This window comes from Phallusia mammillata, chromosome 7, assembly GCF_965637545.1.
Source record: "Phallusia mammillata chromosome 7, kaPhaMamm4.hap1.1, whole genome shotgun sequence".
NCBI lineage: Eukaryota > Metazoa > Chordata > Ascidiacea > Phlebobranchia > Ascidiidae > Phallusia > Phallusia mammillata.
This window is the reverse complement of record NC_137258.1, coordinates 21,216,766-21,236,173: the sequence shown is the minus strand read 5'-3', so window position 1 is coordinate 21,236,173 and position 19,408 is coordinate 21,216,766. Positions and strand designations below refer to the sequence as shown.

At 35.7% G+C, this 19,408-nt stretch overlaps 1 protein-coding gene across 2 annotated transcripts; it reads right to left on the bottom strand.

Moving 5' to 3' along the window:
* Positions 1-1,460: 1,460 nt before the first annotated feature.
* Positions 1,461-17,728, bottom strand: LOC145238223 (arrestin domain-containing protein 2-like). 2 transcript variants are annotated; one of them, XM_080101329.1, is made up of 10 exons: positions 17,398-17,728; positions 17,210-17,338; positions 17,020-17,142; positions 16,820-16,906; positions 16,524-16,648; positions 16,077-16,219; positions 15,146-15,308; positions 15,020-15,085; positions 6,465-6,606; positions 1,461-2,854 (listed from the first exon to the last, which is right to left on the bottom strand). In XM_080101329.1, the coding sequence occupies exons 2-10, from the start codon at positions 17,316-17,318 to the stop codon at positions 2,724-2,726; spliced, it is 1,089 nt and encodes a 362-aa protein (XP_079957455.1). In that variant the 5' UTR covers positions 17,319-17,338; positions 17,398-17,728; the 3' UTR covers positions 1,461-2,723. The 2 variants fall into 2 exon arrangements, with proteins under 2 accessions (XP_079957455.1, XP_079957457.1); XM_080101331.1 differs by having other exon boundaries at positions 17,423-17,728.
* Between the last annotated feature and the right edge of the window lie 1,680 nt (positions 17,729-19,408).

Here is a 19,408-nt window from a genome sequence, read left to right as displayed (position 1 = left end):
TCTACCTTTTAAACAACAAAATGTAGTAATAGTTGTTTTCATCGTGTTAAAAAATTTACAAATGAGTCGTATTTTTGTTGTTATAGTCATGCCTTTTTATTAGTTTTGGACTCACTGAATTGAACCATATTTGAACAAATTTGTGGTCTATTAAATGAACAGTCAGTGATCTTGGATGTTTGTACTTGGTGAAAAAGCAATTTTATTTAATTTAAATTAACCAATACCGTTATTGTTACTTCTTAAGTTTTAGGCTAAATTGAAATTCCAATCGGATAGCATATTAACACAAAAAGTTTGATAACAGACATTCAACAAGTTCAATACTGGTTTCAAAAAAAAGATACAAAATGCAAGGATCCAACTATCTCTTTTGAATCATGTTTTTGTTTTGTAAGTTCAGAAAACAATCTTAAAAATCTAAGTAATTTGAAACAAATTTTGTGTAAAAAGGGTAGAGTTATGGTAAAAATGTAATAGGCAAGAAACAATGATGTCAATTGTCAACTAAAGCATTATTAGACAAAAATAACATATCGTAACTTGCATTCTCATAATTGAAACTTCAGGTAACAAGTTAGGATTGGTGCTTGTGACATAAACTGAACAAAAACAACTATTTGCTTGCAGTTTGCACTTCACAACAACTTGATCTTGTCATAATTTGTTTATTTTTTGAATACGTGGCATCATTTGATTGGTCCTTGAAGCTTTGACACCACCCAGCGGCGGGACGTATTAATGTGTTGTTGCCACCAAATTATACCAAATACAAATGCCGTGGTTCTCAAACTCTTTTTATAGTCGGGGCAAAATGGTAGTTTTTTAAGTGTGTAGGGAGCCGCAAAAAAAACGAAACCTTGAGAAAATCACTAAAGATTATTACTTTGAAAGCTAAAATAGCAATCTTTGGTTGGTTTCTGTGATTTGGTGGAAGCCGCAAAATAAGTTGTTGGGAGCCGCATGCGGCCCCGAAAGTCGCGTTTGAGAATCACTGCGATAGAGCTACTAACGAACGTAAGATTCCAAACATGAAAAGCTTGCTAACTTCCGATAAAGGACGTAAAGTGCACAGCTATATAAACTAACAGTGAAACTGGGTAGGGTTAAGAACTAAATTTTACGCCAGGAACTAAGTTTAAAAGTTGGTTTTAGTGTTATTATTATAATAAAACCTCGTCCTAGCCCTAATAACCCTAACCGTCAACATGTTCACACGATTTGGTTTTTAAAAAAACTTCTTACATTAGGAAAATTTTCGTTTACACGCCTTATCATTGGCCCTTGTTCACACATTTTAACTTCATTTTTAAAAAGACGTTGTTTAATTACAAATTACTAATCCACGTAGCAAGAAACACTTCGAGCCTAGGCAAATCAATGACTTTTGTTGCCAGAAATCAATGGTCTTGGTAGATAACAAAGTACTCCAACTTTGTTAACTTTCATACTTAAATCAAGCTGACAACGTGGCACGTTTTGGGAAAATTTATATGTGATGTGGTATAGGAAGATAAAAGTGCTTTTGGACTCAGTCATAGGAAGTATAGTGATGGGACGATACCAGGTTTTGAAGCGAGTACCGATGCCGAGTACGAGTACCACATGTATATACCTTCGATACCGAGTACCGAGTACGATTACCGAGTACTTAAGTGTAGTGTTGTACTTAGTTGTATATCACTGGCTAATTTATCTGCCATGGTCGTGGTACAGGCGTGCACACACACACGCAGAAAAATGTTATCTTCACGTGATAGCCAAAAAGATATATGTAAACTGGCGGAAACTTTTTCCAATTTTGTGCTGTCTGAAGCAAATATTGGCATAAAGTTGCCCGTATTCTTATGGTGTAAATCGGCCTTCGGTACTCGCACGTTGGTATCGAAAACTGAGACAAAATATTTCGATACCGAGTACGAGTATCGATACCACTAAAATCGTTCGATACCATCGATACCGAGTACTCGTCCCATCACTAATAGGAAGTGTGGAATATTACCACAAAATGCGACCTGCACAAGTGTAGTAGGCTAGGCATATTCACCAGTCAACATTCAAAACACGCATTTTCACATTTGTCGATTTTATAGCAATAAGAATTTCGACACAATATGTTACAAAATATACAGTTAAAAAGAAAAGAGATACTAAAAGTACAGTTGGAAAAAAGAAATTTAAAGGTCTAACAAAATATACCTGGGAAATGTAGATGTTGGCGTCGTTTGGTACCAATTAAAGGCAAAACATATTGCACTAACAAGTTTTAAAACACCAAAAAAATATAAAAAATCATATATACCTGACACAGAAATACCTTTAACACTTAAAGGAAATTTAAGTCAAACGTAAAAAAACAATATGACAATAGGTTGCTAAAATACATACAAAGAGCTTTTTCAGATCACGAGTTACGTTTCAAGTTACGTCAATCAAAATGTTCTTGACAGAAAAATAAGTGTTGATCTAAAACAAATATGCTATTAGTTTTTTTGTGACATAATTGATCTTACGAACAAAAACTGTAAAAAAGGCTGTAAGTAAGTTCGTTGGCAAGCTTAGAAACATCGTCCTAAATGTATACGCAAGTACGTTAAGTTTTTTTCACAGCACGCACACATGCTTGTTAAGTCATCAAAAATATTTATACAGCAACATGAAAAAAAACATGATACAATCATCGTAATTTACTGTTGAACTAAGGACATCAACTTTTTGTGCAACTACTTGTACGTAAAAGCGGTCTGACTCCAGTCATAGTAATTGTACTGAGGAGCAAAGGTCACTGCCTCGGGATTTTCTTCACTTTTTGGAATTGTAATAGCAGTAGCAGCAGCGTATGTTGGTGCTGGAACTAAACAAAGTATAAAACAGGATTGTCAGTAGCGTACTGCGCAAAATATTAGCTCGATTTTAAGGCAGAGCTACTAACATTTTACCTCACAGCAGACCCACATTTAGCTCAATCTCGATATATGGCGCAAAAGAGCTGAGTTATTTATTTAGCGGCTGCAGAAGGGTAGGGTTGGGATTTTTATTTTCAATGAAAAAACCTTACCCCAACCGTAATAGTAATAGCCTTAACCGTCAGTATTTTTGGAGACATACCGTTTTAAATAAGTATTTTGTTCTTTGAAATTTTGCTAAATGTGGGTCTACCGTGACATCTGGTGTTAATAGTTTTCCCCAATTTTAAAGCTTACTATCTTTTCCAATAACATTGGCTTATAGGTCTTAACTTGACTGGTTAAAATAAAAAAAATAAAAAAAAAACTTTTAATAAGTTTAGTAAAAGCACTTTTGTGTAATCGTACAAAAATAAAATAGGTCGAGCCGGGATTTGAACCAAGAGCGTTTTGCCTTATCGAGTAACGTTTTGGTAATTTTTGGAAAATTTACCCGTGAGGTTAATAATTTTACTTGTTGGTAATGGGTAGTTTAGTTTGTTTGCAAAATACAGCAACTATGGTCGTACTGTGTTTAAGCGCTAACTCATTTCTTATTCACACAGATGTAAATGCAAGCGATTTATAAACTAATATTGTTCAAGACTCTAGAACAGTGGTTCTTAACCTGGGGTCCGTGGACCCCCAAGGGGTCCATGAGATGGTTTCAGGGGGTCCACGGAGGGAAATATTATAAGTATCATTAACCAACAGAAGAATATTTTTAAGTATCTCAACCGTTTTTACAATCCTGCATATGAGTGCGCGCTGTTTATTACACCTTAATTATGCCAAGAACAATTACTTTTTGTGATTGTCTTCCCTATTATGACATCATAACACAAATGGACAATAGACTTTATAGGACATGATTTGTGAAGTTATATATACCATAAATATTACCAATGACCACTACAATACAGAAACGTCATTGAATTTGAAGGACTGTGAAGGCGGATTTAAATGCTTCAAAAGCATGACAGGGTATAATGCAAGAAGCGTGAAACACAAAAGACCTATCGTAAATTGGGTTGGGGGTCCGCAGACTTACAAAATTCAGAAAAGGGGTCCGTGACTACAAAAAGGTTAAGAACCACTGCTCTAGAACAAAGGTGGGCAACCTTTTCGCATACGCGGGCCAAAAAGTAGTGATATAGTGTGGAGGCGGGCCGCATTGATGGTCATGCAATAACATAGTAGTGCTAGGCAAATTCAAATACACAATCATTTTGTCTCTGTACGTAACACTGCCTATCTTAGTAATAAACTAACAACTGTCAACGTTTAATGTAACAACACTTGGTACAAAAATGGGATTTAACACATACATTCCTCCTGGTCGATCAAAACAAAACACGTATCGCGGGCCGCACAAAACAAATTATTTTTTAATCGAAATAATTTCGTGAAGCGATTTGGTCTGAAACTCCAAAGGTATACTGCAATCTTGTTCAGTTTAAACAGTGCTTCTGTGAGAGATTAAAGTTTTTTGAATATATTAAAGAGTTTCCTCTGCTTGCAATAGTCATTTATTGCATCACAATCGACAAAGGAAAGGCTTTGATTCGCGCACAATAGCAAAGTCATTGATACTTTTAGTCTTGTCTGTGATGTAACAAACGGACTTTGGATTTGTATGTGTCTTGTAAGCCTTGCTGAAATTAATCTAACATGTTGTTGCGGAAAAATGTTAGGAAAGTAACTTTCAACGATTAATTCAAAGCCGGATTCGACCCTTGGGCCCGAGTTTGGTTACCTGACTTACATAATTTCCCTCTGAAAACATCAAATTTCCCACCGGTTAAGAACCACTGGACTAAACACTGGTAGTCATGTCACAGAAAAACGCAATACTGTTATAACGTGCATTTGTGCGCATGCGTGGTAAAACATTTAACAAACTCCACGGTTTTAACAAATGATTCCATTGGTTTTCTGAATGATCACATTTGACTTGTGACTTTAATGTAGCAGTCAGGTATTATGATCATTTTACGGGTGTTTAATTAAACGAGTTATTATCATGTCTGCGTGTTTAATATTACGTTCTCTATACATACATGTATATATAAATTTACCTATTTTTTAGGTCGGCTTACGTAAAGATTGCCATTGTTCGGTGTTGTTTGTGCCCGGAACTAAAATTAGATTGTAAGATTTTGGAACGAAACGGCCCTTCACGTGCACATTGGTCCTTTGCCAACATAAAATTTTGGCATTTCTTTTTTTACCAAGCAGTAGCATTGAGGCGTTGTTTTGATTAACTTGCAAATGCAATCTTTCCAAAACAATGTCAAATGTTTTCACTGTGCAGCTACAAAGGTCATTTTGTCTTGCATTTATTGCAACAATATGAACTTTGTTTAGTACCTCGAACATTTGTTCACCAAGTAAAAAACATGACAAAAGTTCAGCACGATCTGAAACTAGACAAGGCATGCTGTGAAACTAATTGCGCACGTCTGTGTATAGCAGTGGTTCCCAAACTTTTTCATATTTTTTTAAAACGGTCCCTTTGCCATTATTTCAAGGGCTCGCGGTCCTTAAGCCTAAATGTGTATTTCATAAAAACGAAAGTTAATTGCAGGATTTTAGCTAGTTATGCAAAATTGCGCATAACAATCATCCAAAGACAACATGTGACATCACAAACAGGACAAAAAACATTACGATTGTGCGCGAACAATTGCATTTTTGATAGTTGTTATTCAATAAAGCCATTGTTTAGCAATGGAGACAGTCGATTCTCAATTCTACTTTGATTTAATCTTATTTAGTGGCACAAACTGACGCCAAATAAGATTATAGAATTACTTCAACCGCTTCGCGGTCCCCCCAAAATTGCCTCGCGGACCCCTAAAGGACCGCGGACCCCAGTTTGGGAACCGCTGGTGTACAGCTTCGTTGGGCATAAAGGAGCACGTGATGGCTTGCAGGTTTTTTTTTGCAAGTCAATTGACAATTATTTTATTCAGTTTTCGCCAATTTTTTTTTGTAAACAAACTTGTCCTGCAAGATATGTCATTATCCTGATGAAGGCGTATTGTATAGGACGTCGAAACGTCGATTGTTTACAAAAAAACTGCTGGATGAGCAATACTTGGTTATACATTATGCCTGGCAGCAATAGCTTATTTCATAGTTTACTATGTTATTCTGACCGATTATTTTCAACTTTTCACGAGGCTGTTTGTTTTCTTTTGAATAAAATTTACACCTAAATTTGTGAAAATATATTCGCACATACCTTGACACAATTTTCTGTGCTCCCTAAAGTGTTTTGTGAAACGGCAAACGAATGTTATGACCACAATGATGTTATAAATGTTGTCATAACGTTTTAACTTTGCGCATCTTTTTCCAGCTTGGTGATTGTTTTAGTGCTATTGTGATGTATGTTATTATTCACCAAGCAAAATAAACTCAACTCAACTTAACAACATTATTTGGTCACCGGTTTTAAGCATGTCTTGGTTAAAAGTCACAATCATATGAAAACTACACACAATGTCTGCTTACCAGAAAAATCGCTGGCTGGCATGTTGGTGGAACCTTCACCTTGTGCTTCAACATTTAAGCCCTGGTTAAGTGGAATGGTACCCACTTCCAAAAGCGCCCAAGTTTTGATTTTTTCGTGAAAAAGTGGAGTGTGGCAAATAAGCTGTGATAAAATAAAAATTAGTAAAACTACAGCTCAATATGACATATTGGTTAAATAATTTTAACTGAAAGATCATTTCATCATTTGAAGCCTTTAACCTAAACAAACTCCTAGGTCTCCAGGCTTTTGCTAAATCCTCGGTCATGCATTTGGGCATTTATAGTCGTTCTTATTATTCGTTGTTTTGAGAACCTGTGTGTAATTTATTGGGCCAATCGGGTGCAAAATTTGAGAGGGTCAACTCCAGAAACCCAACTAACCTGTAAATTTAACTAGAAAAGTGGCTTTCTGATATACTTCCATTTTATGTATTCTATACGATATTTACCAATTTACTATACTATACACAATTTTATCCACACATATGATTGTTTTTGCAAGCAAAAACTAATGGGTCCCCACACGCGTGTTTATGCGGATTTACGGTAAACAAACGGTAATTTTTAGTATGTTAAGGACAAATTTTTCACAAAGCATTAACTTAACTTTAAAAGTTTTTGTCTGTATTCTTTTTGCATCATTATTGTCATATAATTACAAAAAATCGGTCAAAAAAGAACGGGGAAAATACTTTCAATTTAATCTCTTGCTTTGACCTTGATATTGTCGTTCAAGTTCAGTTTTCAAACAAAAAATTTTCTAGAAACACTTTTTTTTAACAGCATGCAGTCCTTAGTGTTCAACAATACCATTTATCCTGATTTATACATGACTTAAGTACTGATTATTGAATTGATTTGTCAAAAATAAAGAAGATACGTTATGACGAAAAATTCTTAACTGTGTTGTAATGCCTACAAGTTGACCTTTGGTGACCCGTTGTTATGCGACGGCCAAGCTGACAATGAGAATTTAAAGACCATTTATCGCGGCGTTCGAAAAAGATAAGTTTATTTTTTCATATTTATGTTGATCAACGACGTTTTGCCTGACATAAACGAAACCGAAGTACGTTTATCGAGTTTAAATTACGTCTTAGGTGTAAAACCTTCGCCAAAACTGAAAATGCGCGTGATAACTCCATAAAATGACACAGCATTGCTACACACACAAAAAAACAGCTGATTTCTAATCACCCAAACGACTGTCTCGTAAAACGTCTGTCCAGACGTCAAGCTGAGCACTCCCGCTCTGCCGCCTTAATCGTAAACCAGTGAATTCCTCCCTTGGGACTTATGTCGTAAAGGTAACTGGCAAAATTTTAAATACTAAACGAATACCCTGCTTAAACAATTGTTAAAATTTTTAAATGTTTGTGCATCATAGGGCTTGTTTTTTAAAGGGTGAAAATTGGGTGAATCCGAAAAAAAGATACAAAATTCTTTAAAAAACCTTACATTGCACCAAGCAACAAAGCATGAAACTCCAAGATGCTGTACTTTAGTTAGTACAGCCGTTTTAAAAAAATACGTTTTGGGGGCCTGTGGGTGAACCGCTGGGTCAATCGGGGTCAAACTTCAGGAGGATCAAATTTGGATTATTCAATGACATCTCTGTAAATTTAAATAAATTTAAAGCACTCTTTCTTGACCAAACGCGTCTCACAAACCAGCGTTAGACAGAAAAAAGAATAAAGAAAAAAAAATACGGACAAAAACAATATGTGTCCCCTTCATGGAAGGGCGTGATTCGTTTTCCAGCTATATCTTCAATTCCCTGCATTCGACACATTAGTCTAGCCTCCATAGTAGTAGGACATGTAACTTATAAATCTATTTATCAAGAAACGATTGGGTCAGTTGTAAAAATGACAAAAAATACCGTCTTTTATTCAATTTTATATTTGTTTTTTATAGCCTTACAGCGGACAATTTAATGAAGCCTGTGATCAAAAATTTCAAACTGTGCTTGTAAAATAAGGTTGCTTATTTTCATATTGGGGGAAATGCCAAGGCAAAATTAATCTTTGACATTTAGAAACAACTGCATTTTTGCGTGAGGTCAGTTGGTTTGACCCACAGACAACTGTCCATCCGCTTAACGGAAGGAGAAAATGCCCAACGGGCCAAAGGCGTCAGTCAACAAGCTTTCAATGCATGACGTCATCTTCACACAATACTAGGGTTAAATTTGATTTCAATCGGCGTCATATAATCCGACAATAGGTGAAAGACGGTATTAACATGAGTGGAACAATAAATTGTCATCAATCATATCTTTGTCGATGACTTGTGAAAATCGTGTTCGTGTTTGGATGAACAAATAAATTGATATTTTTTTAAGTTCATAAAGCAGCTGGGTTATCACTTAAAAGTACCGTGAGGGGTATTTTTTAGCGCTAAGTAATGGAAGCCTGAAACGCTTGCATTTAACCAAGTGGCTCAGCCAGAAACTCTTTTTTAGAAGGGGTCGAAATGTAGTCTAAACACAAGTTGGTTTAAAACACCGGTTTATGGTACAAAAATGTAGTTTTTAAAAATGATGGCCATGACCCTTGGGCTCCCCTCAATACGCCTTTCAACAAAGAACTTTTCAGAAGACCCTGCCTCTACGCATTTTGCAGCAGTAATATTTACGACGATATCATGATCGCCACTTGCTATTAGAACAAGAGCATGCTGTAAGGCGTGAGACGTTTTATGCCAAAATTCTGAAATTTCTCTGGTAATCTTGTAATGCTGCACAAAAGACTTCTAAAAAATACAAACATTTTTGAATCGGAAAAAGGCCCAAACCCGTTTATAAAGTATATCAAATAGCACTAGCAGCTAAATGCCTCCAGCAGCAGTTGTTTAGTAGTGGCAGCAATGCGAAGTGAGAAACGCAAGTCTAAGTTTGTTAATTCCAGTAAACATCCGGTTGTCTGGTGTGACACAAGATTAAGGTTGTCACGAATCGGTGTGAACAAACAAACACTTCGCGTCAAAGTAGCACAACTCGCAATGGTGAAAAACATCTTTTGCAGTGAGCTATCATCCGTTCTCGCTAATAGTTTAAATATATGAAAACTATCCTTTGCAGAAATTGTCCTGGACCAACACACCTTCAATACAGACGATTTCAGATGCGGATTATGTATGTACTTAACTTAAGCTTTTATTTTTTTATGTGTTACATTGCATAATGAAAAAACACAGACTTATGTAAGTGTACCGAAAGCTTCAGTTTTCTATGCTAATAGTTTCAACTAGTGATGCACCGAAGTTTCGGTTGGCCGAAACATTTCGGCCGAATAAGCTGTTTTTCGATGTTTCGGTTTCGGCCCGAACTTTTTTGAAAATTCGGCCGAAACCGAACTTTTTGATTGCATGGAATTAATACCCAAACTTTCATTTTCGCCAATACGAAACATCATAAATTAACTATTTGTTGTAAGTTATCTATAAAATACTTGCTACATTGTCTGCGAAATATTACAAGTTTTGTGACGTATTCGCATTGTAAAAGTAGTTTTGGCTTTTCATAATTGAGTTCACTTGCATCAACAACACACGGTTCAGTTAAAAACACCCATAAGAAATGCGGTTTTAGGTTCGGCCTGATTCGGCCGAATATTCGGTTTCGGCCCGAACCTTTTTAGGCGGGTTCGGTGCATCACTAGTTTCAACCCATTTTTAACATATTGAGGCATAAAATAAGGGTACAAGAATTTTTGTTTTATATAAGTCCCCAAAATCATGCTTCCTATCAACACAAGAATACACAAAGCAAAAGGGGGTCGATAAATTGCAAGAAATGAGAAAAACAGTGGAGTTGATCGATTTACAGCAGTGGTTCTCAAACTGTGGTACGCGTACCACTAGTGGTACACCGGAACTTTTCAGGTGGTACGCGAGTAGCTTTCTGTGATACCTAAATTAGTCCAATCTAAAATTGCAACTCAACTGACCCAACTGATCAGCACTGGTTTGGGCGAAACTCGTGTCTTGTACAGTCTTTTGAAATTGCTAAATATGCTAGTCAGGGAGAAAATTGACCTATTTGTTGGTCTATTCATGTAAACACGGTTTATGATAGGTGGTACGCAGCGATAGAAATAGTCGTCAGGTGGTACGCGGTCCCAATAAGATTGAGAAACACTGATTTACAGTGTAGTGTCGCTGACAGACATCGGGAAAAGATAGAGAAGATAACAAAACTAGATATTGATTGTCTGATGGAAATTTAAACGACCGTGGTTTACCCGATAAAAACACAAGACGATTGAAAATAATTGATGGCAATGTATGTGTCTTGAATTGATAAGAAAAACTGTTTCAAACAGCCAACACTTTTGGCCAATGAATTGTGTCATATTGATAAACAAACTTATTGACAACAAGATAGCTTATGCATATTTCTGGCAAAAATATGCGTTGAGTGCTGTGGTTTAAAACTACACAAGGCAAGAAACTTAGGATGCACAGGAACGTTATAAACAACATACAGCATTTCCAGGCCTGTAAAACACGTGTTAGCGAATCATGGTTTTCTTTCAAACATGGAAGTGTTGCTTATTCGGTAAAACACTTATTCGGGATTAGCGAACTGTGATTTATGTGCTACAAGGTATCAATGTTGAATCGCGTTCTTCGTTAGACAATGCTTTGCGCAGCATTGTTGGGTGAGATTCGCTAAGCAACTTTTCGCAATACATTTGATATGGGACTAAAGAAAAATAACAAAGAAGAAAGCAGGAATAATAGTGTCTAATAATTGCAAACATTTTACTTAGGACTGAATAATTGTAACTTGAGTTGTATTGTCCGCCTAAAAACATTATTTGTTTCCAGTTATATTGTTTAATTTACAGAAAGGTTTGAAAGCCTTTGTCGCGATATTTACCCAAAATCTGGAGGCACCAATGCTGTGCAGTGGTGCGCGATAAGTCAAACGTCACTGAGACATACATTTCCTCTACAAACATTACATCACGTTTAACGAGTTTGAGTAACACATGACGCGATCACAGCCTAAAATAGGCTGTTTGTAAAACAAATATTAAAGTTAGCCAGGTTTTAACATTTGGTATATGTCTTCATAATTGCACTTAAATATATCCAGAAAGACTTCTATCGTGGGTTCAAACCCCACCGCAGGCTAGATTTTTCTAGCCTACGCCTTGCCATATGGTGGTGAATGCTTGGTGACCGGCTGATTTGGTATAACGCCTTCAATGAGCCTGCCGTACTGTGATAATGTTGTTGTAATTACAACCCTTTACTTTACCTCAAACTAATAGCTCTGGCCGTCAGCATTTCGTAAGTCGGAAAATACAAAATATAAACGCATATGTATAGGAATGACATATGCTATCGTATAAATATTAAACCGATTTTACGCTGTTTCTGTCAGGGAAGCGGCAGCTAAACAAAGGGAGCATGATTAAACGCGCAATAAACCCAAACGACACAATACTTTATCGATTTTGTTGTGGTCAGTTTCACACAGTGGAATATCGATGTGATGTTACTTGCACGTGCTGCAGGGTCAGTTTAAACTGTAAAACGCAACTGCGGGGCTTGAGAAATACCTGTATTGCTCTATAGCAGGGGTGGGGAACCTACTTAGTACTGCGGGTCGCATTAATTGCACAACATTTGGGGCGGGCCATTTTTTTAATTCCGTATCAAATACCCAGAGCACTCAAGTGGCTTTATATTTCAACGCTCCTGATTTTATTTTTATTTGCTGCTACATCTGCAGCAAACAGGGCATAACAGGTTTATCCATCATTTCTATAAAGAAGGGAGTTTGGCCATTCTTTCTGGAACACACTAGCTTCACCATCGATCTTTCTTTTTTTCCAAGATTAAATTTTAAATAACAATATAAGGATCCAACGATTTGCACAGTAAGCTAATAGCTCTAAACTCAATTTGAAACTAACGTCACATGGCAAATGAATAGTTACTGCAAGGAGAGACAATCGAGTGGCTGTTACGTTACAAATAATACAGCAAGTGGTTGAATGTATGGCAATTTTATGAAAGTTTGACTCATAATGTTGAAAGGGGAGATATTGAATATAAATCACCGATAATGTCGAAATCATTCAAGGAAATATCTATACATCAAAATTTTATTCTTTAGATCCTATTTTGTACACTTTAACAAAATTGTGACGCGGGCCACATTAAAAAGGGAAGCGGGCCACATTCGGCCCGCGGGCCGCAGGTTCCCCACCCCTGCTCTATAGGTATTACCATCTTACCACTATAGAGTAATTACAAATCCAACTAAGATTATAACACCGACAGTTTAACACGTTCGAAGTACTGTATTATATTAGTTAATACTACATACCATGGTACACCCTACACCTTTTGATGGGGTTGCGTAACTTCAAACAGTTAACTTGTCCAACAAAGCCATGTAAGTTAGTATTATGGTAAGGGCTTGCAAAGCTTTTTTAGTACGCATGCAAAGCTAAATAATTTTGGACTCTATTTGTAACAGACTCTACATAATGGTGCAATTCATATTGTCTGTTTCACGTAAAAATGCAAATAAACAGGAAGCAATGGTGGATAAATCCTATTGTGTCAAATTTAAATTAAACGCAGATTTAGACGCTATTGTGATGCAAAGTTGACTGGTCATGTTTTAAATTAAGTTTTTTGATGCACCTATGATGACAAAACTTACGTTTTTTGACAAGGAATTTTATATTCAGTGTCTTTATAAATGACATCCATCTTCTAATTGTTTTAATATACAATGCGTGACCCTTCAGCCTATAAATCCACCAAGAGTGATTGCATTTTAGCAGACTGTATGGGTATGGATCACATGTATTGTAACGTCTTTACGACATCTTTAGTAAACCCGTATTAACTTTTTCTCAAGCAGTTTTTAATACCGTCAAGTACACGAATTAATACTAGAAGAGTGGCTTTCTGATATACTTCCATTTTATATATTCTATGATATTTACCAATTTCCATTTTATATATTCTATGATATTTACCAATTTACTATACACATCATTTGATCTACACATGTGATTGTTTTTGTAAACAAAAACTAATGGGTCCCCACACGCGCGTTTGTGCGGATTTACAGTAAACAAATGTTGCGGTGATTTTTAGATTCTCAAGGACAAATTTTTAGAAAGCATTAACCCAACAATAAAAAAAATTGTTCGTATCCTTTTTGCACTATTATTGTCATGTAATTACAAAATTAAAAAAACGTAACAAAGACTTAAATTTAATCTCTTGCTTTGACCCAGATATTGTCGTCCAAGGTCGGGTTTTGAACACAATTTTTTTATAAAGCTGTAACAGTTGTGTTACAGACACTTTAAATTAAAAAGCAATTTGCTACAAGTGTATACATAACAAATTGTTTTTCATTTAACTTTGTTTCGCAAAACGAGTACCATTGACCTGTAGTAACCTCTCAGGGTGCACACGCCAACCGACTGTTTGACCTTTTGACACCGTTTTCAATAACACGCCGAGTGTTCAACAATACCGTTAAGCCTAATTTTTACATGTCTTGAGCATTGACTCCTAAATTGATTGTAAATAAAACGCTACCTTATGACGAAAGAAAGTTCTGAACAGTGTTTGTAATACCTACTAGTTGACCTTAAGTAACCCGTGATCATGCGGCGGCCAACCTGACAACGAGCATTTAAAAAAACATTTATTTTGCAAAAAAATCAAGTTAATTTTTTCATGTTTACTTTGATTAACAAAGTTTTGCTTGACATATACAAAACCGAAGCACGCTTATTAGGTTTAAATCACGTCATAGGTGTAAAACCTTCGCCAAAACCAAAAATGTGAGTGATAACTTAATAAAACGACATAGCATTGCTGTGCAAAACAGCTGATTTCTAATCACTGAAACGACGTCTCGTAAAACGTCTGTCCGACGTCAAGTTGAGCCCTCCCGCTATCGTAAACCAGTGAGTTACTCTCTTGGTACTTCTGCCTACAGTGTCTTTCTTGACCAAACGAGCGTTAGACACATTTACGTTTCGGGGGCCTGTGGGTGAACCGCTGGGTAATTCGGGGTCAAACTTCTAGAGGATCAAGTTCAGATTAATAACTAACATATGTTGTTGTTTTTTTTGTTTTTTTTAATTTTACGGGGTCAAAATTCACATAGACCATCTTTTGACCAATATCTGTAATGTGTGTAAATTTGAAAAAGTTTGAACCATTCTTTCTTGACCAAAACGTGGGAACAAATCCGCGTTAGACGGAAAAAAAGAAAAAAAAATACGGACAAAAAAAATATGTGTCCCCTTCAGGGAAGGGGACCCATAATAAAGTTTAAAGCACACTCTCTTTGCAACACATTTTCAAAAACTCTTCATTAGACAGAAAAAAAATGCCACAGAAATGATGTATTTCTTTTAAGGAAAAAAAGCCATGCAAGTACTGATTGAAACAATTTTGCTTAATTCCATAACATTGCGACCTCTGTTTCTAGGCAGCAAACCTGTTTTACGTTTTTTTACATTATCACTAAATCTCACCTCAACACAATACTCCACATCGATGATTCCACACAAACGCTCATGGGATGGGACCACAGCAGGAAGCTGAACATTAAACATAAACCCACTTGCCAAAAAAATATGAAAAAAAAATAAAAAATTCACCTGAATTTTTTGTGGGTCGAATGTAATTGAACTTTTCTTTTTGCAATTTTTGGCAACACCGGTTCCTTTTGTCAAATTAACTCTGATTAATTTACGCTTGTAACCACTGCACAGTGTGATGAATTGAACAATACTTAATTTGCAGTTACGAAGTTTTGAAGAGCTGAAAATACAAAGGCAAAGTTGTGAAAAGGTTCATTTTCTATTCAAAACAACTAAAAACTGACTCACTTAGATTTGGCTATAACAGGGTTGCCATACCGCCCTTCTTTCAAAAATTTGTCCTTATTTTGAACGGTAGTGTCTTAGTAAAATTTAGTGTCCTTATTTCTAAGAAATGTCCTTGCTTTTGGCCTGAGTCCTTATTTTTAACAATTACAAGGAACAGACATAGTGAAATGACAGTCAAATCCCTATAACAGGGAAAGTAAACCTAGATCTGAGATGTCGTGAGATGCACGAAACATTTTCTACGGACAAGAAGTTGCTGGAACAGATTGTTTCTGGGAAAATATATGGCATGTGATATGTCATAGCTCGTATAAATGCAAAGATTTGTTATAAAACGTCCATTACGTTTCGCATGAAAATTTAATTTTTGTCCTTATTTAGGAGTCCTTGTCGATGGCAACCCTTGCTATAATCGTATAATGCTTTCAACAAAATGAATAAATTTAGAAAAAGTAACAAATTGTTTTCAAAGCATACTGTTCAAATATTTGCTGTTTCAAATGTGTTTTGGTTTAATAAATACCAACAACAAAATGTTTTAACGTTTGTGAAACAACAAAACAAGGTCTTTATGTACAAAACATCACCCATTACGCAGATAACTTATTTTGGTGTATGCCTAAAACTGATATAAATTACAACACAGATTAATCTACTGACCTACATTTAGAACACTGATCAAAACCTTCTAATACTTTACCTTCCATTTTTTATGGAAGCACTGACAGTTACAAACTCCCCTGGAACAAAACCAGTTTTGTTTGCTTGAACTTGAAGTTCAATTAATCCACTGGTACAGCACCAGCAGCACAGAGTTTTTGAAGACTGACTAATTGCAGGTTCCTGTTCAAATAAAAGATTCATGCTGCAGCTGACAGACTTACATTACACAACTAATGTTTGAAAAAAAAACTACTACAGCAAACTTGGTTAAACCGGATTCAGTTAATCTGAATCATCGCTAATTTTTGACAAAACTTGAGGTAGAAATTATTTATAAAGTTATTATCTAATTAACACCGGGTAATCTAGATCTTTGCCTAATCCTGACAAAATTGTTAGTCCAAACAGGTTTGGATTAACGGCAGTATATGGGAAACACCACCAATTCAAGGTATTTTTTTGATATCTTTTAAGCAGTGCTTACTCCTGCCAATGGAAATTTGTTCAGGTCTGCTTCTTCCAGCACGGTAAACATAAGTTGACTTCTTTTACTCTTAAGTGTTTGTTGTAGTCTTGCTTGAAGTCGATATCTAATGTAGCCAAGTTCCACTGCACAAAGTATATGTGTTAAATTTAAAAATATTTTTTTTCAATTGAAACAAAGTTCAACTGCACAAATTGAACATGATTTGTTGAGTTTAAATAAAAACAATACCCAAAAAAAATTTTTAATTTAATTTTTGATTATTTTGGCTTAATTAAAACAAAAAATAATGATACCTGGTGATTCAAAGGAAGATGGTAGTTCAAGTGGTAGTTGGAACTGAAAGGGGTAAAGATTTCTACCTGGTGAAATTTTTTGTCCCGCTAAAAATGTATAAAACAGTTTAACACTTTTTCACTTTTTTACATTGAAGGTTTTCACATAAAATTTACATTTGAACACAAAAAAATCACTCAAAAGTAAAAAAAAACTATACTTGATTTCAGGAGAGTTTCTGTCTGGTTAAAAATTGGTTCCTTGCCAACATAGGTGGTCCTATTGTCTCCACTACCCTCTGACCACATTGTTTTTGCACTTCCTTTGTAGGTAATTTCAAGCTCTAAATTGAAAGCAGTGTTAGACCTCATTACAAATTTTTTTATTTTTTATGTATTTCAAATGCTAACTTTTGAAGTCAACAGGCTGTTTGCAATCAGCAATAACATTTCCACTAATTACATCGCCTCCTTTGAATACCACTTTTCCACCAGTAACTTCGATTGTAAGATTCACCATTTTTTAAATTTATGGATACACTGAGACAAAAAATTTTTTTTAGTAATTTTAAACCGACAAAAGCAAATTTTAAACTTACATATTTTTCTTCTCAATAATCTAACCTTGAAATTGTATCTCACTTCGTTTTTTGTGGTAACGTTTGGTCGTCTTTGTCGCAGTTAAAATGAAAACTTCTGTCATGCCAATGCCTTTTAAACCATGCAGCATTATGACGTATGTGGTGTTGGCATTTTTCCACAATCTCTGCATGACTTCATCCAAAAGTAATTAACGGAAAATGCCGTCATCAGATGTTACTGCACGTTTAAGAGCAAGACCTTAGTTGGGCATGACGGGTCATTCGGTTTTCTGACGTGTAATTTACGCCAAATGAAGAAGCCCCCGAAAGTGAACGCAACTACCTTCGTGACCAAAACATTGTGACGCAATCAGGGAAATTCCCTTCAACAAATTTTCACATGGAGTTGAGTCGAGTTTATTTCGCTTGGGGAAAGACAAGCCGGAAACAGCTGCGCAACGTAAAAACGTTATGGGGCGGATAAAGCTTTGTGTGGTGCGAAATTAACAGAGAGATATTTAGCGCAAGCCTGACGTTTGGCTTTTGTTTTATTTTCATATGTTTAACGAAATTTTGTTATTCTCTTGGCACCGGTTTTGTCAAAATCCGTTTTCCTAATTTAATTTCAGTATTTTTGCGCATTTTCTTACCTTTCCTCAATGCCCACAAGACATAAACTGTTGTTTGCATTAGTTTAATTTTATTCTATTTTAGTATTATACACATAGTCACATTTAACACTTTGCTGACCCTTTTTTACTCGGTTCTAACCCAGGACGCTCCCAGAGACTAATCCCGATCAGTGTAGAAAACATCTTCATTTTAAAAATCATCAGTCGCCTGCAAAAAAGTATATTTTACAATTTCTACCTGACATTTGTACTTGTTAGTGTTTATGTCGCTTCATAAGTACGTATGTGCAGCTAGAATGCAACGCATGCTGTTAAAAAGATGTCCCGTTGCTCGATGTAGTTATTAAATTGGAACGAGTAAAAAAGTAGAAATCCCTCTGAACCAAAAAATCAAACAAACTACTTAAGATAAAGCATTACATAGTCCACAATTTTTTTGCTATTACCGAATTTTTAAACATAGTTACATTCGATTTAGTTTAGGAAATAGGGTAAATTAGCTTTACAATTAAAATACACATCAAATTCACCTTTAATTCAAACATTTAAAATTCAAAAATTCCACTATACTAGCTTGGTCACAGTAAAAGACAGGCACTTTCGACATGCGGAACGAATTAAAATGGTGAGGCGTTGCGAAGGGCGTGGATTCAAACTCTTATTCACCCTGAGTTTGGAATTTTAATGTCGCAATAATACAGCACCGAAACAAAGAACTTGCGCAATGCACGTGGCGGCCTCGCCGGGCTTTTCAACCAATGGGAGCTGCGAGTATACTTTGCACGGCCGACTGCACATGCCTGTCTCGGCAAACATGTTGTTTTTAATTTCTGTGACTCGACAACAGGTCCGTCACTTTAGTTTCCATAGGCGAGTTTGGCTTTGAACTATTACATCGGAAATAGTAAAACAGCCTTTAGTGTAGTATTTCTAGTTCGATGGTAGCCATCAAGTGAAAATTACTCGCTCAAACAAAAGCATCTCAGCCGCGCCAGATAATTTAATTAATAAATGGATATAATAATTTCACCAAACAGTGTATTGTTGACCCGGAGGTATTTGGGTAGTTTTGAAGAGCATATTGTGACGATTAGCTTTCTGAAAGGCAACAACGCATTCAGTACGCATGCGTGTTTTTATGCACGTTTGAAATTATTGTGTGTCCTATACTTTCCACATGTTGACAAAGCTTTGCAAGTTTTACGAGTGTTTTTATTTGATGTTCCAGTCTCGTCCATGTATGATTCAGTATTGTGTGTCATATGTTGTAATTAGTTTTACTTTTTCTTTGTTATGTTTTTCCTTCTGGGGCATTTAACATGTTTTTTTACATGTGTTTTTTTCTAAAAATAAAACGTTTAATATGTACAATTTTTGGGTAAAACACGTACATTTAA